General features: G+C 34.8%; 1 protein-coding gene across 6 annotated transcripts in view; it reads right to left on the bottom strand.

Moving 5' to 3' along the window:
* The window catches only part of NOVA1 (NOVA alternative splicing regulator 1), a 159745-nt gene that overhangs the window by 16399 nt on the left and 117655 nt on the right, over nucleotides 1-25691 (bottom strand). For 5 of the 6 annotated variants that reach the window (XM_062578099.1, XM_062578103.1, XM_062578100.1 and 2 more), the window contains one exon: nucleotides 20616-20687. In XM_062578099.1, coding sequence (XP_062434083.1) covers nucleotides 20616-20687 — 72 coding nt within the window. Of the gene's footprint in view, nucleotides 1-10714; nucleotides 10940-20615; nucleotides 20688-25691 lie in introns of those variants that run through there. The other variant, XM_062578104.1, reaches the window with a different exon arrangement.

Below are 25691 nucleotides of genomic sequence, written 5' to 3'. Positions count from 1 at the left end.
GGTGGTGGCAGGCTACACACACTACTACAGGAGGCTCGTACTGGTGTGAGAGTAGTCCTGTGCCATCCATCCTTAAACCAGAGTGCCAGCATGATGAAAATTTGGGATGAAATTAGGGTCAACAGAGGATGTGATAGAAGCCAACTGGAGTCAGGCAGGGAAACAATTAAGGAACGTATCACAGGGAAGAGGACACCCGCGCTTCAGCTGCTTAGAACTTACTGCCGTGCTCCACGGCACGGGGCAACTCTCGGAAAGTCCCTGGCAGGCTGCAAACCCCGTGCCAGGTACAATTCTCTCAGCAAGGCAGAACGAGCTGCTGAGAGGTCGTGGCTATGCTCAAGTCACCCTGTGCACGCTACAGGCAGAAACACCGGCCTCCTTCGGACAGGAGGTGTTTGTTCAAATCAGACTCAGCTTAGCGGTTAAAACAGAGCACAGGTTCACGCAGCAAATCCCTGCTGACTGCGTATACGTAAGGACTGTACGCAGAAGTACCGAAACGTCTCTCACTGAGTGCAGTAGCTCCGGGCTGGGTTCCATATGTACATATGGTGAGATATATATATTTTTTTCAGAGGTGTGCCACACTAAAATTCCTGCTTGCTCAGTCCAAGAGCAACTAAAAGGAATGTAGGGACCGTGCTTGCAGACTATCTGATATTTATGCACAAATATAAGCAGACACCCATAAAGAGAGAAGAGGTTTTGAAAAAATCAGCTTTAAACCTAGATCGTAAATTAGTATTCTTTCCCCGTTTACTTTTATTTATTTCAGCTTCTTCATCTCTTTTGATAAAATGATGTCTAGGTCTGAAACAAATATTCTGTGAAACAAGTGCAACTGCATTATAGGAAGAGTTTAACTGCATTGCTCCTCAATATAATGTACTTTTTTTTTTTCTGGCCATATCCATGCTCCTGAGATTTTTCTTCCCTCACAAGAACCACGTATATTTGTAGTATTTTATTTTACCTCCAATTATTGCAAGATGAATTTCATTTTCTTACTTCTCTATATTTCCTCTTTGTGATATTTTTGCCATCATAACTACTATTTCTTCTCAGTCAACTCTAAGTTAAATTAATCCACCAAAAATATTTATTGCAAATAGAAGAAGTCTTACTCAAGGTATAATCATACTGGATTATTAAAAATATGATAAATTAAAGTGACAGTGCAAACAGATAATCTAAAATATTTATTTGTATGTGCCAGCACAGTGCAGCAGGAGTTTAACCTAAGAACATATGAAAACACATTATAAACTGTTCCAATTAGGCTGTCTGATTCCTCCTCTGCCATTTATCACCAGTGTTCACTTTGTTCCAGCTCCCAGACCACCTCTCAGCTGAAGCAGCATTTCTCAAGGGCATTATTTCATTTTAGTTCTAGTAACTCTCATATAATACAAACCTAATTTCAATTTAAATGCTCAGAATTATTTATATCCGAAATCAAGAGGCTTCGAACTAAGTTGGAGAAAGATTTACTAGGAGGAAAGAATGTATATGGATTTTTTTGCGCAAATTGCTGCTTTGGCTTAATTCTTGAGCATTTTTCAATCAGTGTTTTATACTCAGCCTTATTCTTTGGGAGACTGAGAACCTACCTACCTACCGCTCGCTTAGTTACCACCTTCAACATGTTTCTACCCACTTGGTATGAAGATATTGCTTTGATCTTTTTAGCTGAAGTTGTAATTTAGAATGAAAAATTCTCACAGCAAGGAATCAGCAAATCATGACTAACAAAAAAAACAAAACAAAACAAAACAAAACAAAAACAAAAAAACAAAAAACCCCTCTGGTCACTGTAGTCCCTGCTTTAGCTGCGGTTCTCTCCGAGCGTGTGTGTGGGCCCTAACTCCTAAGTGGGAAGGGCACCTTTTCTCAAAACCATTTTTTACTAAATGTGAGCATACGCAAGTTCTATATGGAGAAAGTAGAGTTATTAAAACATTTACACTTGTGGTTAATTTTATGAGATTATCCAGTTCTGAACAAACTATTGCATAAAATTTACACACACACATATCCAGACACAAAAGTCTATGTGTAGTTTCCTCTTCCTCATGAAAACACAATCCAAATGTGTACAAGTGGAAGAAACAGAATCCTACATGATACATAGCTTTAATAACATATGGAAGAAACTTAACTTTTCTATTTTTTTTCTGTGTAGCATAAAAACAACATTCCCTATTTCATACATTAATGTTTCATGAGTTTCAAATTACATTTGCAGGGATGTGTAATGTATTTTGAGTAGCTTCATTTATACTTTTCATTTTTTCATAATTAAAAAAGAAAAAAATGAGCTGGTTACATACTGAATTATACAACAGCCCAAAAACCCACAGATTTTTACTCTGCTGCAGAATACGTAGATTATACAGAAAACTAATCATTTATACTGATGATGTTTTTGTTCAAATGAAACATCTTTTTTAAAACAGAAGTGCTAACTGCTCTGGCCAGTAAAGACTGGACACTTTCAGGAACAGCAGAATGTTAATTCTCTTCTCCAGTTAAACTCAAAATAGCTTTTTTCCCCCCTTATCTAAAATCTCCCTGCAATTTTATCTTTCTTTTCCTCTTTCAACTAATTCATTGCATAGTGTTCTGTGAACACCTGCAAACATTTCACACAGATAAGGATGGGTTTCACAAAAGAATAAATATTTACAGTATTATTGAGTACAGTAATTTGGGATGCTTTTGACTGAAAGACACCATGTAATTATAATGTAATATCATTACTGGAATTGCTGGAAAGACACTTCTCAACACAAAATAATCTAGAAAAAAAGTAGATAATGTATACTCTTTCAGAAACAAATCTATGTCTCACTGATGTTACCAGGAAAACTCCCACTGGTTTGCATTAGACAGGTTTTAACTCAAAATCTCATGAAATTTGCTCCAGATTTCAGACAGAACCAAGCTTCCTGTAAGTTACTGGAAGCACCGGTGCTGCATCTCTTTCTCTACACTTTCCTAGTCACAAAAGCTATAGGTGTTAGTTTGGCTGTTGGCTCGTGGCTTTTAACCCATTGCCCAACGATGCACTGCAAACTGATTGCCTTCAGGAAGTATATTAAGGTCAAAAGAAGATGGGTACAAGAACTACAAGAACACTTCTCCGCTTCTCAGGATAAAACTTAAAAAGTTGTATCCATGAGCTTTAAACAGCAGGTATAAACATGTTCTGACTGAGATGCTGAATTTTGACCAGAAGTCTAACACTTGATGAAAGCCATTACTGGGAGAAATCCTATTGCTTGAAACATGCACGAGATCAGACGGTGTTAATAGTAAATCTTGGAGTGGTGTTTGACTGCCTAGATGTACAGATACTTAGGAACTCATTTCCCATTGATTTCAGGAAGATGCAGGTTTCCAAACTTTTCCACATGGCTGCGGATCTGCAAGACTAAAAGAGGCCTAACAGTTTTCTTAAGTAAGCTTTTGACTAGAGTAAGAATTTTCAAGTTAAATACGCAACATTAAACATCACAGTACCTCACAGACACTCATTACATATACTGCCCAATTTTCAGTATTAAATCTGGTAAATATGTGGCTAAAATACATGACAATGTGCTTCTAAAACAAATGTATACAGAAAATTATATGGGCTAGCTGTTGCACTTAATTCAAGTCTGAGGAAAAGATGGAAAAGTAGATGTGTGCAAAGCAAACTCGACAGTGTTGTGCCAATGACACTCTTCAATGAAGCTGACTGGAATTTGAAAGCACAGAAGTCTTAAAATAGGATCTCAGAAATACATTGTGGCATTCATCCTCTGACACTGCTGCTCAGATTAAAGCATATTTTAATGGCATAGCAAACTTCATTCAAATTTGTTTAGGATTTAAATCTGAATTCAAAACAAAACCACACTCCAGAACTCCATTGTTTTTTGTAAAGAGAGTAAACATCTCTGAAAACTGCTTTTTAAAATGAATCTATTTAGCTATAGGACTAGACAGGAGAAAAGGACACTAACAGCTTTATTTTATTTTTATTGGGAAAATACATATATGTATAAAAGAATTAGCAAAAAAAGTTTTAGAGACAGTAAGTCTGGAAATGAAATGTTATGCTGCTAAACTTGTAAGTAATACATCTTCCTTGCTTAAAATGGTTCACGACAAACTTTTCTATTAACAGCAATATGGTGGACAATGAATTCTGTGCATCAATATTAAAGTTTAAGAAATGTGATGTGTTTGATGAATAAAATTAATTGTAGATCAAAATTACAATCTAAGTTACTGTGCAGTACCTTCAATATGCTTTGTCAACATTAATCTGTGTCTAGTATATATGGCTTTACCTTAGTGCATATAAGCATATATGCAACAACTGATTTCTACAAGATTCTTAATGCATTCAAAACAAAATTTAAGCTCACAATCTACACACTGTCTATCTGCAGGAGGCCTCCCTTTTCAACCTGTGGAAAGACTATGATTGAGCAGAATCATTTCAGTTTTACGGTATGGAAGAGCAGGATTTGTAAAATCTATCAAAAAAGGTAAGCTTCTTTCTCAAAGCTCCCTGAGATCATCTTGTGGGAAAAATTAACGGAGAAATACACCTTTTTTAAAAAAACAATTTTTGTGCTATTGTGAAAAATTCTACAAAATGTAGTTCAGTTTTGAGTGATGGCTGATGGAAAACATCTAGATTTTAATCACTTCAGTTTGCCAAAGCTCATACAGATTTTAGGACCTTGCAGCAGTTGTTTCCTCTGAGCTTTGCTTGGAGCTTGTCAGTATAGAGATAAATATCATTACTGTTAAGATGTAAGAATCTTCGATTGTTTCTCTAGTAACAATAAAAAACCCTACATTTGCATATTTTTTTTTAAACAAAGAATATTAATATTCTTGAAGAGTTCCCTCAATTCAACTTTCAACTGATCACAGAAGTTATTTTTTTGAGACATAAGACACCAGTAAGAATCTCCTAAGTAAAGCTGTTTTGATACTAATTGTTTAAAAGCAGCAAAATTTAATCCTGAATATTAGGAAGACAATCTCTGTGATGAAAAACACAGCTCCAGATGGGATGGATGGAGAAGTAGGAGGAGGGGAATTAGGGGGGAAACAGATTAGAGAGTCAAGGGAATACACTGCAGCTGTGATACACCACACCACCGCTGCTGGGAAAGCACAGAGAAGAGGTAGATGTTCAGCCAGTCAGTACTGTTAACACGAGGAACCAGAGCCCGGTATCACTGATCCACGTCCACCTCAAGAGTGTTTTGCTGGACACAGCACTGAATTTACTTGCTATTTATGAAAAAGGAGGGTTTTAAACTATTTTTTAACCTAATATTTGTATTATTTATCAAATATTTTAATTTCTGTCCTGTGTAGTAAAAAAAACAATTACACTTGTACCTCCTTCAGTATTTATCTGACTTCACTTTTCCTTTACTGTGTTCAGGTAATAATATCAATATTTTGTAACTACTACTTATAGAGGACAGTTGTATCTATATATTAGTATTTATAACGAGTAGGTGCAAATTTAGACAAAGATGACTTCTCTAATGAACCAATCCACAGTTCTACTGATGAGCACTGTCTGTGGGAGGCCTTGATCTCTCAGTACATTAAGTGGCTCACTGGCATGGAAAACTATTACTGGTTTAGTGTTTGATATCTACAACTGGATTCTCAATTAAGCTAGACAGGTGTTTGAAAAAGACAGTCCTTATGGATAGAAGGAGACAGCTGGTAAGGAAAAAGCTGCACTTCCCTTTCCAGAACTCTAGAAATATTCTTTGCCGTGAAAGAAGTGAACCATATTTTTTTAAAAAAATGCATACTTAAAGTTAGATACCTAAAAGCTTACTTTAGTATCTTAATCCAAAAAGCATGCTGTATATTCAGCAATCATGAAAATCAGACCATTTACTTGGATAATAAAAAAACCAGCACACATTTAAAAACTTCCAAGGACAATATTCTTTGCCAATTCTGAATTAAGACTGCATGCCCATGTCCGTTTGCCTGAACGTGTCCTTTGGAAACTTGTAACACGAAGAATTTACGAATTGCTGATCAGGGAAATGATTCCTCTGTGCAAAAACTTATTCCTTCTCAAAGTCCATTGATGCAAATTATTATAACATGAAAAAGAAGGTCCAGTGGTACCTCGTCAGGTTTACTCACTGAATTGTAATGAGAAAATATTTTACTAGGAGTAATGTAAATACAAATTATCTCATGACTCAGTTACTCCATTTAGTAAACGTCAGTCTTCCCTCAGACATAAAAACACAGTAAGATGGCAGGACTGAATAGTGTTTAAAAGGAGGATGATGTTAAGTACTCACAACACCTAGCTAGGCACACAGTTAAAAACAAGGAAAAGGAAAATGCTTATTACTGTTTCCACTGAAATACGCTTTGATGCTAAAGCTTAGAGAAAAGAAAATACATTAAACAAACCCCAAACCCCAAGAATTTGTATATATGACTCTGTAGTACTGTTTCTGCGTAGAAGTAACCAAGTCATCACATTTAGCGTGTAGCAAACAGCTCCAGAACAGCTAGAGAGCCCAGAAGCTACATGTTTAGCAGCGCCTCTTTAAATCGTTTGTTCACAATTCAGCCGGTTCTAAAAACAATATCGAGAGAGAAAAGCGCGGCGCCGGCGCCGGCGCCCCCCAGCCCCAGCGCCTCTCAGAGGCTCAGGGCTGCAGTAAGGCCACGCTCGTGCACCAGAGCGCACAGACGCTCTCCGCAGTACCAGGCCTCGGAAGAAGCAAAACCCCGCTCTGCTACAGAATTATTTCAAGACTTTCTCCAACCTTGTCTTTCAACTCAAATTTCTGCACCTGGCTCATAACTTAACAACATTAAGTGATATTCATAATACGGCTTTTCACTGAGAGCAGTCTGTTTTATTCAGTCTACATTTAGTTACACATATAGAAATAGGAAATAAGGGAAGAGCACCACAGAGGATTACTGATGAGTACTGCAGTCCTAACATAAGCTTGCACCTATTTTGCACGTGCTCTCTACTTGCAGACCACAAGACTATAAGGTAAAATGAAAGATAAATCCTATAATATCATCTACAACCAATATGCATAAAGTAAACACGGTGGAATGATAAATTACTTGCTACATTTATTACTGTAATGACTGTGGCAAACAGCAACAAATATAGATGACAGAAAATGAATGCACTGCATCTAAATGAACACTCTTGGATTTTTATAGGCAATAAAATAATAATAAACCTTCACATCTCTTGTACATTATTTCTAATTACAACCCTGGGTTAATTACACCGATCTCTACTCTTTTCAGCAAAAGAAGAAAGGGGGAGACACATGTGAATTAATGCCTCGGGGCCATCCCCATTAAGGTCTCTGCCCAGTGAAAAAAAAAAAAAGCTGCTTTATCTATGCTCTGACCTACAGCTTGTTCCGTCTAGCTTCCCAGAGCCGTCCGGGCTGCTGAGAATATCCGAAACACTCGGACATTTAACCAAATCCTGTTGGCACACCTTCCAGCAGCAGGCCGGTCTGCTGTTCCGCAGAACGAGGAGGTTCATGTTATCCACTCTAAGAACGGTGAAAAATGACAACCAATCTGACTTAAGCAAAAGGTCCATCTAGATTTTAGTGGTATCAAGGGCCAGAATCCCTAATTTTATTGGCTGCTTTTGCTCCCTGATTTGCAATTGAACAGCAGCTGAGATTTGATCCTTTTTGTGTGGACTATTGCTTAAATATATATATATATATATATAAAAAGCATTTTGGACAGCAAGAACTACTCAATGCTTCTCAGGAAGACAACTTCAGAGATTAATTCAAGTATTGTTTTCTTAGGAGGAAATAAGTAAAGGATAGTTAGAGATAAAACATCTAAATATGCATACCTCTTTAGGTCATAAAAATTGTAATTAGGAGACTCGTACTGGAAACAGGGCTCAGTTTCATTAATGGGTGGATGTCTTCAAACTCGGTAAGCACGCTGGACTGAACAGCAGCGCTACGTAGCCGAAAGAGTCTCCTCCAAGCGCCTACGAGCGCTTCCTCCCGGAGGCCGCCGGCGCGCTCTCCGACCGAGCGGAGCCGGCGCGGAGCCGGCGCGGAGCCGGCGCGGAGCAGCACGTTAACGCCCGGCTGCCGGCCTAGGGAAACACATCCCCACTGGCGCCCGGGGCAGGGCGGGCTTAGCGCCTGGCATTCATCCAGATGATACGTCTGTGCCTAATTTACACGTACATCTTCTGTTTTAATTTTTGCAGAACATACCGTCTCCATACATCCATACTCTGTGCTATATTCCTCCATATGGGGAATGTGGGAAGCCAGATTTCATTATGGAAAACAATGTATACATAGGAGATAGAAAAGAAAGTAACAACTTTCCAGGTTTAATCAAGCATTAAAAAAGCTAGGCACAGTCAATAACTGAATATAGATAGGCTTTTAATAATTTAATAATAATTTAATAATGTTAATAATTTTGCCTAGATATTCAGCTGGTGGAAACTTGCAAATGGGGGGGGGGGGGGGGGCTATTTACCAAAATGGGTACTGTGGGGCACAACTGTTATATAAGGCTGTATTTACACATTATATATCGGCTATTTTTATACCAGATTAAGCATGTGTAATTATGTGTGTGCATTAACATGTAAAAATAGCTTTCTAAGAATAAACCTGGAGTTAGCATACTCCAGTATTTCATTTATATCTTATTTCTTTTTTTAAAGTTACTCTGGAAAAGTATTTTTTTTTTTTACCTCTTGTCCTGACCTCTACTCCTATGCATTCCTATGCACAGTATATTCATGTTTTTCAGCTTCAGCGAAGTAAGATTTTTTTCATTTTCTTAGAGAGAAAACATAATAATAAATATGAAAAAAATTAAAATAACACAAAGAACTGCCTCAATATCAGAGAAAGAAGTGAGGAAATCAGACTTACTAACCAGTTTAGATTTCATAATAAATATTTCCCTATAAACAAATGCTTGTTGACTGTGAAGTTTGCTACAGTAAGCCAAGGACTCTTTTTCAGACAGAGCTCAATATATGTATTAGAAATTATTTATCAACTCAGAAAGCTTTCATTCTAATTTATATTATTAGGCAATCTTACTGCCAGCAATAAGCTTTATGATTTCAATTGTAAAAATAAATTACATTTCAACTGAAAACATTCTTTTGTTTTTGAAATGTTCATTTTGGTTTTCAAAATCACTGATTTTGATGGGCCCTCCCTGGTTCAATTGACAAATTTATACGCTTTTGTTTCATTTTTATTGATGTATTTCTCTTCCTACCAAAATTAAATTCAGGCAGGCCAAAGAGAAAGGTTTCTGGAATTAGCAGTGTAAATTGTAGGACAATGAAGAGTAGAAAAAATTTTGTATTTCACAAGTGGTGTATTCAGTTAGCTTCTTATAATAGCATATTATATTTAAGCTATTGTTATATGTGTTTGAATAGCAAGTACAAAATAGTACACAGGCTATAGAGTATAATTACTTTTATGAAATATCAACTGTAGTAAGAATATCTGTAGCTAAGGCATTTTATAGCTCAAGTTTTGTAACCAGGCTCCTTATTTAAAATAAATCCAATAGAAAGGTATCTCCACATTCAAAAATATTTACATATAAATTATACATAATATATTGGCATTAGTAATTTCTAAATTAAATTCTTAAATTCAGAGTTCTAAAAATAACTTTCATTCCATCAAAGCTGTCATCTCTGCTTTTATTTAGATGTGTTATATTAACGTAAGGTAAACATAATTCACAATACACTTAAAATCTGCACGCAGTAAGCACAGCCATCGGTGTATACACACACATTGTGTTGTTCAGCCAATCAACCTTCATTGCAAATGTACACGTAAAGTATAATATGAATTATCTGATTACTTTGACATAACTAAGAATGGATTTATAAAAAACAGAATGCCTCTTAACAATTCAGATATAAGTGAAATCTAATCTGCAAAATGTCTTTAACAAAAAGTTAATTATATTATTTCATTCTGTTTCTGAAACAGAACGTGATAATGCTGTTTTTATACAACATTTACATAGCTTTTCACTAAATATTTTAATGATCAATAATAGTCTTCAAAGATTGGCATATCTTTTGACTTGGTTTCTTTTTTCTGCCTCAATTATGTATGAGCATTGGTCTGCAGAAGATCTGTAAGGAATTCTATTCTGCTTCAATACTCTTTATTAAAGAATGTCATTAATCAGAGCTTAATCTATTCCATAAACCAATTTTATTTCATAAAGCAATAACACTTTAAAAGAGCTTAAATGGAGACTGCATTTCAGTATCTCACGGGTAGGGGGCAGATGCTAATTTAGGATGACAATTATTACAATCACTATTAAGAAAACAAAATGGATCAAACTATTCTTACTGCATTTATGATTTGGGTTAAGTGAACAAAAGCAACAACCATAAAAAGCTTTAAAAGCATGGAAATAATGTATCAGAAATATTTACAGTGCTGTAGAAACTGCTAAACTGGAGGCTTTCAGAAACTTTAAATAAATAGATATTTAAAGCATCCTTTTCTAACCCCATCCAAATAACAGGTTCTAAGTTCAAATGAATGACTAATTGGGCGTATAGAATTGCATTTTTGTATTAATCACTGAATAATGTGAGAAAAAGGAAGAGCCCAGAAAGACAGTCATCTCTACGTCTGCATTTGCACAGGTGTCGTTTGAGACCATACAACCTGTAGTCACTCTGCACCCCCAGACTAAACAACAAAATAGCAAAATTATATCACTGGGAGGCAACTGTAATGTCATGCTGGCATCTCACGGTGTCGTCCGGATCGCTGCTCCTCTACAGAAGTGTACCTGAATTCTCTCAACAGCCCGGGCATGTCCCGCTCTAAGCCAACTGCAGCCAAATTGTGAAAAAAACTTTCTGAGAATGATAAAGTATTTCACGTGCAATACCTTCTCTAGCATTTGCAGAACACAAGCCTATAATGACCAAAAGATTATTTTAACCTTAAAGCCGAGGTAACTGTGTAATTTAAATATTTGAAAGAAAGTATTAGCAAGCATGATATACATTTTTCAAACTGTGTACTTCTAAAAACTGATGGACCAAATATATTTGACTGTCAATACAATACAGTAATGAAAAGGAGGTAGAAATGGCAGTTATAGAGTATTAATTACTTATCATTTGAAAGTGTTGTGCATTGTGTTAGGAAGCACAGAAAATCTAAAGAAACTTCTTTTTAAAAAGAATTTACTATTAAAATATACAATAAACTATTTTTAAAGTTAGAAAATATTTCACTTAAAATTTTATAAAATGCAATGAAATCATTGATAGGAAAATAGACACAAAGCATGAGGAAGTTATAGTCATCTCTGAACAGAATATTAAAATGTTTCTATTGAAAGCAAAATTATAACTGGCTGTTCAGAAACAACTAGTACATTTGGAGCACTTGTGACCAATTATCTGCAAGGTGTTCTCAAGAAATTTTAGTACAATGTAGAAAACATAATTTTTGCTTTACATGTAACAGAGGACTCAGCTGCTGGGCTTATTACAGTCTATGGTCACAGTCTTCCCACTGATACACTGTTTGCAAGTTATGCCTCAGAGTAACTGTTAACACCTGTAGGAAGTCTAATTTATTTTCACAAAAATCAAACCAAACCAAAAAAATGCAGTGAAAATTAAATAGGGGAAAATACTGTATCTGAGTAAGAAAGTCCTGGATGGTAGGCAAAGATCTCAACATACACACCTCAACTCCGGAAAGGGTAAAAATCCCCACTTCTTATTCCCTACAGTGCAGTGAGTCTACCATCACCTTTTTTGATCTGTACACAAAAAATAACCTCCTTTTCTATTCAAGTCAGGCAGACACCTATTTTCATTTGTGAGTGTCTCACAGCTAGCTGTGATCTATCACTGTCTGATGCAAGAGCATGCAAAAGGCAGAGGACAAATCTGGCACGCAGTCTCTCGGAAAGTGCAGCAATGCACTATCCCTACAAGCAGCTTGCAAAAGTGATAGTGTTTCCCCAAATTAGATGCCCCCCCCCCAAAAAATAATCAACTATTACATGCCCATTGCATGGTATTCTCTCCATGAAGAAACTCCATAATGAGGCTGGGCATAACGCTACTCATCTCTGTTATGTCAAAAAGTGTGGTACTGCATTTTTTTCTCTGTACTCTGTGCCATACAGGATCTATCCTAGTACGACACTAAGTTCTCTAATGTAGCTGTCACTTTCTAGAGTCTCATAAAACTCCAGACCACATAACAGCTGAACTCACTAGGAGCTGTTACATTAAATTCTGCATAGTTGAAAACTTAAAGAGTCTGGTGTTCATGTGACTGCGATGGTACACTGCAGAAAGAGGCAATAAAGTCATCCACATTTGCCTTCTGGAAATTGCTCTGACATTCTGCTTTGTCTGGTTTCCTCAAGTAGCAAGTCATCAAGTGACTTTGTACCTAGGAATATGGGCAGCTTTTTCTCCCAATACTAGTCCTGAACGAAACACTGTCACCCAATCTGAATATGAGGGACTAGAAGTGAAAGATAATCCTGGTTAGCAGAGTTATAGGCTGCCAACTTTACTCTAGCTTACATGAGATGGAATTTAAACACAGAAATATTTGGCACTTTATAACATGCTATTCATTTTCATTTTGCATTGGAAAAAAGTATTCTTGGAATAAAAGAAAATTAAAAGATTAAAGAATTATTTGCACAGAATATTAGAAGACCTTTACCGTACTTTGACAAAGAGAAGAACATGTATTCTTCAGGTTTTATGGTTCTATTAATCCTTTTTCATAAGCAGATAGAGCTTTTCCTTAGTACAAGGACATGGAAAGATGCCCAAACCCACATATCATATCTAAGGATATCCTTAAATGATGTAACATAGTTCTAAAAGATCTTTAATCACAATGCAATACTTTTTAACCCCTCAGCAACCTAAATAAGATAGCCATAGAAGTCTAATGCAAAATCGATGAAATCCAGAAAACATTGTCTTTTTACATGTTCACTCTCAAAGGTTTTCAAGTGAATACTGGGATTTACAAACCCTATCTAAACTATACGTTAAACCAGACGCAAATTGTAAGTGTACTGGATTGTGTAATGATCACATTTCACCTAAAGCTCAGCATGTTCACAGAGGACTAAGAAGTAACACTGATTTAAAAATAATTTAATGAGATCAGAACCAAGCTTTAATTTTCTCCCAAAGTCATACTACATAAAAGTTATAAAATGCTTACTAAACCATTTTAGATAGTATGTTTCCAAAATTCTACTTTTATTGACTCCTTTTAATAAGATTTAAAACTACTGATTAAACTAAGGATTAAAATTGATGATAGGTTAAGTCTTCCTAAATCAGCAACGGGGGTGACCATGTAATATCCTGTTAAACGCTGTTCTGTGCCTACCAGCATAACAAAGAAATGAAGTACTATGGGCTCGCTGTTTTTCACCATTTCTCAAGCTTTACTTTTGTATGTATTTCTTCTTTTTTTGTTCTCATTTTTGTCTATTAGAAAGAACAAATCCAGCCCAATCACCAGAATTCAAAACATAGGGAGAAACTGATTTATTTAAGACAGTTAAGTTTATCGACTTTAATAGGAAAGGCGGTAATGATGCCGATTGTACTGAGAAGGTGTATCATTTTGAAGAGGGGCTGAAGCAGGAAGCCAGCTGATTCTAATTGTGTCCAAGCATAAAATCAAAGCAAACAGAAAATCCACGTGTGGGATCATATTTGTACTTACAGGACTTACAACTGCCAGGTTATTCATGACATCACATGAATGATACACAAACCACGTTCAAAAACTTTGCAGTGAAGCTACATCATTCCCCAAGTCTCATGACAGCCCTTGATAACATTTTCTCATTATCCAGAAAGGAACAACAGACAGTTAGCCCTAAATTGCTCTGTCATGGGAGAGAGGAGAGGAGAGTAGACAAGTAAACCAATGTAAAGCAATATGAACACTAAGATTTACCTACTTATCGAGGGGGCAGATAAAAAGAAAGTAAAAAATTATACTGATTTGCCTACCGTATTTTTAAATTTAATGCATCAATATAGTATCCAAAAATGCTGCCTTAATCCATAACTGTTTAAGCAGACACTGCAAGCAAAGGCACAACTGGCGACCTCTGGTTTTGCAAAATAAAAACAAAGAGTGATCATACTATAAAAGAAATCAATATAACAAAACAAAAGCCATGAATTAACCTAAGAAGCAGGAAAAAATGTCTACAGTCAGTCACTGTTTAGTCAGGAAATGAAGTCTTTCAACCCAACAGTAGCAAGAAAGCAAAAACAGTAGCTTAACTTTGAAGCCCTGGAACCTCTACTCGAATTCTCTCACTCGAACGGGGAATAATTCTCACTAGCCTTTTCTAGATATGTTATCTCAAACATTATTCATTGCCTACTATCCACAGTACGCCACAGGCAACGTGCGAACAGAAAAGGTAATCTCCCATCTTACTAAACTGAAACAAAAAGGCCACTTTAGAGTTATGAATTAACAATCCATAAGATTACCTATACATATGGAATATTAAGGCACTTTTCACACTACAAAGAGAGAGGTGTTTTTTCCAACAAGTGTAGGCATATTCATTTGACCTTGTTACTATGCTTAATGTTCAATGGAGAGTCAAAATTATCACTGGGTAACTCCATGGTATCAATAGCAAGTTAGGTCTCTAGGTATAGAAAAAAAAAAAAAACTCACAATGTGGAGTAACTGCTAAAACTGAAGATGAAGTCCTCACTGAGACTTAACCAGAAAAATAAGCTATTGTGAAAAACTATGTGATGGATTTTTTTCTGTACAAGACAAAAGTATACTCTAAGCTTGAAGACCTTCCAGAAAAAATGTCAGTACAAAATATGCAAAATAAAGTGCTTAATTTGCAAAATACAGTCTATTTCATCAACTCTATTCCCCAAAACGTCAGGCTAAAGTTCATACCATTATCACATTGTTCCTCACACTTCTGCCCCACCTACCAACTCTAACCAACATGTAAATGACAATAACAAGTGTTCCGAACTTCCACAGCACCTCCTATCAGGATGCTGAACAATTTTGTATTAACTTTGCCTTTAAGTACATGGAATTGAGCTTTGGAAAGATCAAATGATATGTCCAGCATCAGTCAATCTATAACAAGAGCTAAAAAGAGAACACTTTTTTTTCCCAATACCACTGTAAGAAATGACATTAAAACTGTGGAATTAAAATGAGATGAATATTGCAGTTAAAATACCAGAAACAGAACATCTTAAATATTCTTCACATCAAACTGTCAAAAGCAAAGGGAGATAGTATTTTGATGACCTAAAATAGCTATCTAGTATCCTGACATCTTCATTAAAATTCACTGTTTGAATTTCAAGATTAGAATATTGACAAAGACTCAACCATTACAAATTTGGTATGGTACAAAATTTCAAAGTCCATGTCCTAATGATAATAGAAAACTAAAATAAAGTTTTCTTTCCAAATTTTCTTCCATCTCCTACAACAAACTAGATACGAAGTATAAGTGAGAGGAGATGAGCTCATCAACTCTTTAAAGCTGTGAGTGTGCTTTAGAGACTGTTTCACAGTATTTATTTTCAGACTTACCCCTCTCTATCAGGAAGTAAAAGATTATACTTCTGCAAGTCACTTTACATACAGGGAAAGACATTTTTTTAAAGTTTGAAAGAGAAAGACCACTCAGCTCAACCAGAATTTTTAGGGAGCAAAAATAAATTTGGAAAAATATTTTTTTAAAAAATTGAAGATGTCAGTAAGATACTTATAAAAATCATTATTATTTTATTAAGAAGTTAGAAAACCAGAAAATATGCTAAAGTCAATATTTAGAAGGTATGGTACTGCTGAATTATTTGAAAACTAGGATAAGACCTATTATCTTTGATACCAAAACTCTGTAACAATAATATTGAATGCTTACAATTTATAGGCATTCAACCAATCCCCCAATTTCTAGTTACACATGTACTGTTATATTCCACTGCTAAATGCTTTGCACAAAATAAATAGTTAATATAAGCTGAAATTAAAGACTCCTACTCTCAGGATGGTAGCTGTCACAGGTCCGTGATGTAGTATTGGATGTAGGAGGTACCCACAAAATTGGCTCAGTCTCATCATGTAAAATGTTAAAAGTATATATATTTTAGCAATCAGATGGCAAAGATATACTCCAAAAAATAGTAAATGTTGAGGACTGAATGGACAAGGCCTGAACCAATTTGCACTCCACAGAATTGGCATTACACTACAGTATACGATAAAACTGAGTTTCAACCGTAACAGTAAAGATACAAAATATTGGATATAATGATAAAAATTTAAATGGCATTCAAAATAGTGCATGTAAAGAAATCTTTAAATAGAAGAAAGCTTATATAGTAAATAGTAATTAATGAGACAAAGTTTGTGATGATAGTTCCTATTACATTACCAAGCTTAAGCCTATACAAATTAATGAAGGAAGGGAACAGGACTCCTCCTACACAGCACTGCCCTGACTCACCTGTAAGTGGGAACATGAGATTTGACCTTTAATTTTTTTACAGCTTCTAGTAAAAGTCAGCACTAGTATCAATCTCATTGATACCAGAATCCCTTATTATGCACAAATTCTTTCTGCACTGCTTTTTGTGTTGCATTTGGGATTGCACTGGACAAAGAAATATCCAGTCTAGTCTTCTATCATTTGTGGTTTTCCCTCTGAAATAATATTGGCATCAGTAAAATAGGTAAGAAGGAAAAAAAAATACTGTAAACAAAGGAAAACAGTATTTAACAAGTTTAATTATAAAAATTCTTGTCTATCTACTATCAGTTAGAGTAAATATTAAAGCTCTTATCTTCAAAAGCTACTAGAGAGCAAAGTCCAGCTTGTTCTATATGATGTTTATGGTGGTAGTCATCACTTTGAGATGAATTTCCCACTTGAAGGGTACTGCTGAAAAGTAAAATTGATCTCCTTCTTCCGGTAAATAAAAGTAAAGCTATATTCTGCCATTTTAAGGGGCATCCATTATAGCAATACAGTTTTTCCACTGTATGTCAGTGTTTCCATTACAAGCAAAGCTGACAAAGTTCACAAGGAGGAAACACTGAAGTTCTCATGCTAAGGGCACAGGAAGATTGGTTTCGCCTTTGCAGGGAGAGGCAGACAGGAAAGAAAGTTATCTGAAATAGTGGCCCTGATTCTATCACATCTCTGGTTCTTTTCTCCCTCCTGGAAGTTCGCTGTGCATGGATTTTTAACGTGGACAAATGGCCATGGGAGTTCTAGTGCAGAAACAAAAAAGACATTTATTTTTAACATAGCATTGGCAGATATATAGCTTTCTGGAATACAAAACTAAAGGAAAAGGACACTTAAAGTTTGTAGGTTTCTGTTGTATCCATGGCAATTCTATTAACACAGCACAGTAACAGTTGTGAAGGAACTGTTTTTTTCACTGTATGTTTTAGAGACTACCTGCTTATTCCTGAGAATCATAAGATAAGCAGCTTCATGAACACTGTTTTTTTGTTTGTTTTTCTGAAAAGCGACAATTCAACTAAAGTTGCAATTGCCCTGAAAAGGGGGCATGGCATCAGCTGGATGGAGGAAAAAACAACCATTAAAAGGAAGAGCTAATAACACAAGCCCGATTTCCTGCCTAGCTTCCCCAGACCTCTGCTGGCAGAGCCCCTTCTCCCGCGCGGTGAAAAGCACACCGGGAGGGATCACGGCGCCAGGAGGGAGCTCATCCCCACGGAGCCTCCACGCTCCTCTAACTGCAACGACTCACAGCGAGTCCTCCACCCAACTTGAAAAGCCCACTGGCACAGCAACCATTTTTTTTCCCCGGCATCAAGTGTTACTCAGACCGTTCCTAATCACCCTATTAATCTTCAATGTAATCTTCAAAATAAAGTCTTGACCCAACTGAAATGTTATAGAAAATTGAACGATCAGGTCTGATAAGCTACTATATATGCCCAACGTGGTGTATTGTGAATTTATCTTCAATCTTAACTCTAAATTTCCTGGCTTCTGTCCACTTAAGTAAGCTCCTTCACGTTATCTTTACCTAATATTTTTGTGACAATACACGTAACTGAATACTTTTCCTCAGTTAAGAATCATCTTACACAGTTGCACATCAAAATAAACACTTGTTTTGTTCTCTAAGTCTCTCCCACTGGTTACTTACACGACTACCGACAGGTTTGAGATTACCGTGCTGGAACCTATTTTCGTGTGACAGCCGCAGTGCAGATGCTCGTCGATATACTGGTGCTGAATGTTAATCACTGCTGGAGCCTAGGAACAATTGCCAGCTACGCCACTTATCACCAGAACAAACAGAAAAGCCTAAATTGCCTTATCTTGTGCTATGCTTCCTGCTGAAGTGGTTACAAGCCACTAGGAAATACTAAGAGGGATAAAATAATTATAAACTAATATGAATATTAAGTGCTAATGATAAACGCAGTTCCTAAAGTCACTTAAGGAACTCAATAGTCTTCTTCATTTATACATTTTTAATGCCGTCCAAAGGAGGTCTTTATTATTTGCATAAGCACTGAATTGAAAAGAGGTTATGAATAAAATGTATTAGATGTAGTGCAGAATATGGGCAAGACACGATGCATACATACTTTTTATTAAGTTTGAATATTTAGCTAAATCATTTGAAAAAATTCTCATGGAAAAGGCTTAATAGAAAAATCAATAAACTGTTTTTATCTGTTAAAGTTATTTTTGTATGTTACATTAGAATTTTGATCATTCAAAATTCATAGAACAGATACGAAGCAAATACTTCTGATGCTAACTAAACAACACACCAGAAATAGTATTTCTTGTTAAATAAAAGCATTTTTTCCTTTTTTCCTCAATAACGATGATTAGGCTAAACTTGCATTAAAAAAAAAAAAACAAAGCGGAGGGAAAAAAGATACAGAAAGAAAAAAACAATGAGAGTATTTAAAAAAAAAGATGTATGGGCTCAACATTTTCAAAACCTTCTGATTAAAACACACAAAATAATAAAATTAAGAAAGCAGGAATAAGTGCCGAACAGAGCGTTCGTATTTTAAGTCTAGCTGTCTGCAAAGATTTCTTCTGTCGTGTGATGATGAAGCCAAACAACCATTGCTGGATTGGAAGAAGGTTGATGCAGAAAGTTTTCAAATTAAAGTGGGGAATGTCACAGCATCTAGTTCTCTTAACAGCTCTTCTGAACAATTTTTCCCTAAATTTGATTACATGCTGTACTAGCTAGTCCTTTCAACAAATTGCCATGTGTTGATCAAAAATATGATATTGTTTTATATGCTTGTGTCCTGCTGTATGTTAAATTGGTTATTTATAGGATCCACAAATTCTAAGGAGTTCACAAAATATCAGAGAATCACTAATTAATAGCAAGGATAACCTCAAGGGAAAATTAGCCTGTGCAAGGAAAACTTTTCTGGTATTACATCTAATTGTGCAAGATCTGATAGAATCATTCAGCTAACTTAAATAAACAGATTAGGTGTTAAAATTGTTAACACATACCAAACATACATTATTAGAAGAAAACTACATTAAGTTCAACAGCAAATCTTATTAAAAAAAAAAAAAAAAAAAAAAGGCATTTATTAAGCATGAATCTATTCTAAAAGCATGGTATGAAGTAACTTTAAAAATTTCCGTAAGTAAGGAAAAAAGATAAACAGTGTGATGATCTGCAGACATGATGAACTGGACATGCTTTCTCCAGTTAAAAGAAAAATATATAAGTGAGATTAAAATACTACTAAAAGTATATGCATTTAAAAATAAGACATGAGTTAAACTTAGTTAGATGTGTTTAATACGTTTTAAAGAGACTTAACATTATTTCATTCTTCACCATTTTCATTTCTAATTCTTTTTTATTACATACACTATTTAAATAATGCCCCTATGTTATCATTCATGAATAAATACAATTCAAGCCTCTTTCTTAAAAAAAAAAAAAAAAAAAAAAAAAAGAAAAAAAAAAAGAAAGAAGAAAGAAAGAAGAAAGGAAAAAGTATATACAGCATTCCTAGCAGGATATCAGCTAATTAAGCATGGTTTTAGGGGTAATTCCACTTAATTTGTAAATGTTCCAGGAAGTAAATACGTGTGTGCATATATACATAAACATACATACAGTGAGAGTTACTCTATTCACAAGCACAGCAGTATGCACCCTTACTATTTATTAATCAAACTTTTAAAACAAATGAAAACGACTATTTTACATGACATTTTGCTTTCATCAGAGATTTACAGAAGACAAGAAAATAAACAAAAAGAAGAAAAATGTTTTCCGTTCAATTTACCAAATTCCAACAAGTGTTAGATATCTATGATTATGGGTGTATATATGTGAATGAACGAATAAATCCTTAACCCACCATATCTTTTTCTCCAGTTTGCAAGCTGTCACCCGTGAAAAGTATGGTGTAGATGGTAGGATGATACTGTACCTGATTGGCTCTGGAGGTGGTCATGGGATCAGATGGAGAGGACTTGGTGGTAGTTGGGGAAGATGGCAATGTCTGGGAACAAAGCAGTTCAGGAGCAAATCAACCTTTACAAGCCTTAGACTGAACAGTTAAAAAATAAATAAACCAACAAAAGTAACGTAACTAGAAAAATTAAAATAAATAAAAAATGCCTAAGACAAAATCTTTCTCCTACTCATTAGAACTTAATGGAATTTAAGGTCAACTGGATAAATAATGCATGTAAATATGCATGCTTATGCATGTAAAAACAAATTCATGACTTGAAATCAAGATGGTGAACTCACATAAATACTAAAAAGTATGCTGACCACATGAGGAATATATTCTTTCCTCTCTCCTTCTCTTGGGGAAAACGAAGACTATAGTAAACACCAATTCCAGCAAGTTCAATGAGCACAATAAAAACACTTATCAGTATATAAACAAACAGGGCCGACGTTTGAAAGCAGATAGTGAGATTTACTTTGGCACCTTATTATGCACCATTCTATAGCACAGACTATAGCCAGCAAAATGATTCCATAATAATTTCGTGTTCCATATGTTAAAACAGTAACAGAAGCTACTGAGATTTTAGCAATAAATTATCTGTTAATATATTCATTGTTTTTTTTTTTAATCAAGAGACACATGGAAAAATGTAAACATCAATCTCGTGATGCATGAACATGCAACTAAAACCTTCACAACAAATTGCTACAATATATTTATAATTAGTGTTAAAAAAAATCATGATTTTTAATTGGGCAAAGGTTAATAAAATATCATCAGCCTGTGTTCAAAATAAACACAAAAAGGAATTAAGAGTCATATTTATTGATCAGGTTTTCTAAATAATATACATATACTTAACATTAATTCTTGAACACATCAAAAAGCACTGCTCTGTTTAGAATTTTTATATACACATAATTTTTTTTAAAGATTAGATCCTAACAGAATAACTCTTCTTTTCCCTTTATAATGTAGTGGAAATGTCAGATTTCAATTTTCAAAACATAACATACAATACTCATTCAAAGCATGGTTTTTGACATCTTTGTAAAATATCAGTAATATAAAATATTACACTACTTTTACTTTAAGAAATAAGATACTAAATGCTATACAATATGATGTATCATGCGGTCATATAATTACTAACCAAAACTATTTAGAAAGAAGGAAGCAGAATTTCACACTTTTTGCAGTTCTATTACTTACAATCATTGACAGACCTAAAAGGCAAAGCCCACATTTTAAAATAGTTATACATACTTTTGCACTAAAACTCTTGATGCATATGAGAAAGCTGGGACAATGCGAATGCACAAAGCTACCTGTATTGGTAAAATATGGGCTTGTACATATGCACACACAAATATTTAAGCTCTATGATAAGCAATACGAAAATCATTTTTTTCATAGTTTGTACATAAACAAAGAGCCAAAATAGAAAAAAATCATAAGAAACAGATCCTTCTTTCATGTTTTCAATTTGCAACTCACATTGTTGGAAAAAAAAAAAGAATAATCATATATAATAATCAATAATGCAGTTTTTAGGCATTAACTGGGATTCCTTCAAGAAATGCAAGCAAAAAATACTGCCAGGTTAAGGGCATTAGAAAATATCATGCAGCTTGGCAAAATGCTGTTGGTGAGCAGCCATGAAAAAGAATTGTTCGTTGGGTTCATTTGGCAATGACTGCAATTACTTAAAAAAAGAAAAGGCAGATTCCCCTATAGTACAGATAACGTATAAAATATATACAGATACAGTAAAAATCTATAGTACAGATTTTTTTCTTTTAAGATCCTCCAGAAAAAACTCAGAAAATATATTTGGACTAAAATATTTCAGGCATCTGAGGGGTTGTCTGATCAACATCATTGCTAATTTGGGGTCTGTTGGTTAGCTATGTTATGCTAATTAATTAAAGGTAAAAATAGGTTGCTAAACGGAACTTTCTTCACTGGTCTTACTAAGTCTAACTGCTGGTTTTATATGTAAATATGTAGAACATTTCAGCACTGAAGAATCACCTATTCACTGATAACACAAGTAATATAAGCAGTTGGAACGTGTAACAGTTTTTTATTTAACATTAAACTTCCTAGAGCAGAAAAATGTATGGCTATGATGAAATATTAATTCCAGCTGACTATTGAACTATAACATCCCTCATGTAGAAGCATTTCACTATTTCATTTTAGCAAAAGCTTGCTTAAGATACAATAGGAAAGAAAGATAAAAACATTTTAAGACAAAACAATTGTATTAATGAACAAGAATCAAGTATGGGCATACACCTTTTATCCCAAATAGACATACCAGTGACAAAATACTGAAATTAATAAATTCTTTTACATATCAAAGTATCTGTGTCTGAGACTCAAGACTTTTTTCTTTTGTTTGCTAATGTAACTTTTTCTTTTTACTAAATAGGAAAAACAAAGAAACTCTCAGAGTCTTAGGTTTTCTTATTTATGCAATCTCCATTTTTGTCAAACATTTTTCATTTCAAAATGCTCAGTTCTGTACTGCTGGGACTACTGGAAGAAAGACTGATCCTGAGAGATCTAGCTATGTACTACTCATTAACTGTTTTTCAGGGTATATTCTGCTCAGCTGCTTCATGAAGAAGTGATCACTTGTACATATATAAAAACTCCTTCTCAAGCTTCCATATAAATCTCCAGACATGTTAAATATGAGTTACTAATTTATTTCTTCAACAGTAAAATACCAAAACTTAGTTCTCAGAAATATATAAAAAACCCAGGCATTTGGATTTTGTTTTGATTTTCCTTTGACTGGTAAGTAATTTATTGATACATGCTGAATTGCTTTGTAAGAACTTATAGGCAAAATTACTTCTTAAAGAAAGTGTAACAGATCTCAATAATTCTTATTTATTACACAGTGTACAATAATCTTCAAAATTTAGTGAATGTATTGCATTAGGTAAGCACTTGAATTTAGTTGTTTTTAGGCTTCTGCGAATGAGACTATAAAGTGGTTGGAAATCATAAGATGAGTTCATATTACAGGTTTTTAATTTTCCAGATTGAAACATTCATACTATAATTGAAGCTTTCCAGAAATTATAGGTTGCCTAGCTACAGAAAAGGCCAGTCAGAATTCCTACACTACACCATTTTAAAACCTCTAAATTTTTTGTTAAAAAGCTCTACCTTGAATAACAGAGCCCAAGCTAAGGTGAAGCTGGCCTTCTCTCTGTTCTCAATATTATTTCCTTTTCTATAATTTATGAGCAAGTGAATGGAAAACCCTGTTTACAAGGTAACGGTGTTCTTTTTTCTTTTCTCTTTTAAGCTTCTAGGACAGATGTTTGGGAAAACATATTCTAAGTAATAAGAATGAGCTTATTTGTTAGAAGTAAGATTTGGTTTATGCCATATTTGAGCTATAGTATTTTCTGAAAGTCCAAGAAAATACTTCTTCCTCGTCTTGTTCACAAAGAATTTATTATACTGTGAGAGACTGTTCTGAGGCTGCACAACACGCTACAGTGTGCACAGAGATGGCCAAAGCATGACACTTGCAGGCTTCGTATTTCTGGAGTACCAGAATGAAGAGAGAGGCATATCACAGCTGTACAGAATACATATCCTCCCTCTGCGCAGTGTTCCAGAAGGTTTTCTGAGACCTCTTTCCTATGACTTCACGGATCATCTAGTGCAGATCTTTATAAAAATGACAGAAGTCCCTCCCTTAAACCTGTACTAAAAAAATTAAATACTTATATGCTAGATAATAAATATTGCTGAAACAAATAAATAGTACTGAGTCAGTTTTTTGTATTAATCTAATTCTCAGTACCTGTTGGTATATTTAACATATAGAAGGGCAAAAAGAAAAGGCAGAAAAAAAATGAAATACCATTTAAAAATGTGGTGGAGAGATGAAAGCATTATGAAGGAGGACATTCAAATGTGAAGGTGAAATTGCATATGTATACCACTTTCTAGTTTCCCTCTACAGGGCTTGCCATGTACTGGAAATCTTGGTTACTCATGTATTTATTATTATTATTGTTATTATTATTATTATTAGCTAATATGAATTTCAGTCTTGCATATTAATATTGGTTCTTTTAAATTACGGAAATTAAAGTTATGATAATAATTTGCTTATGCCAGTATTTTTATACATTTCCAGCAAGAGTGGAGTTTTTTTAAACACTATAGTATTGAAATAGTTGAATACCTTCAGCAGCTAAACCGAGACAGAAACAGAGAGCTCTGCAAGATCCCATAGTGCTGAACAACTAGACTTTGACCAATGTCAGAAATGGGCTTCTTTAAACAGCCTGCTGGCTTTGCCAAACACAGTCTTCTTTTCCGTCTGCTGTGAACTCTTTTAACCTACAGGCATACGAATCTTATCTCAGTAATGGCTACAAAAATATATACTGTATCTTGAAAATATATGTTGAAAAAAATAATTAAGGATTACTAATTTAATTACAGCCTAGATTGTAAAAATGCTACTTTGATGACTCCCTGGGTCTAACCTTGCTTGCTACCTTTTCACTTCTGTAAAAAAACAGGAAATACTGACATTTTAATGATATTTCATAGTCTGTTCCATTTTCATTTTTCTTTTATAAAAAAGACTGTATAAGGCATAAGTCAAGAGAGAAAGAGTAAGAGAGTCAGCATACGTAGACAGAACACTTATTTTAGGTGTTTTTAGAGGTAATTTATATGTGTTTATGTACTCTTGAGGTCTTGTCCTTGAGACAGAAAAATTGGTAATGATGTAAAAGAAAGATTATCTTGTGTTTTGTCTGGGGACAGGAAGAGGCAGGCAGCATAAAGCGAGTCAGCATCTGCCACATGGATCTTAGAGCAACTCTGGATGGAGGAAATGGCTTAGGATGAAGATTGTGGTTGAATGGACAAAGAAGAATCATGACCTTCCCTTTCCTCAAAACTCGTCACAGTAACAGAGAACAACTACATGATCTGGAGGTCTTCTGCAGAAATACCAGAAGACTCAAGTTCGCAAGCAGACACGGGCGATTG

The sequence above is a fragment of the Rhea pennata genome, chromosome 5, assembly GCF_028389875.1.
Source record: "Rhea pennata isolate bPtePen1 chromosome 5, bPtePen1.pri, whole genome shotgun sequence".
NCBI lineage: Eukaryota > Metazoa > Chordata > Aves > Rheiformes > Rheidae > Rhea > Rhea pennata.
The sequence above is the reverse complement of the archived record's forward strand: the minus strand, read 5'-3'. Positions and strand labels throughout refer to the sequence as shown.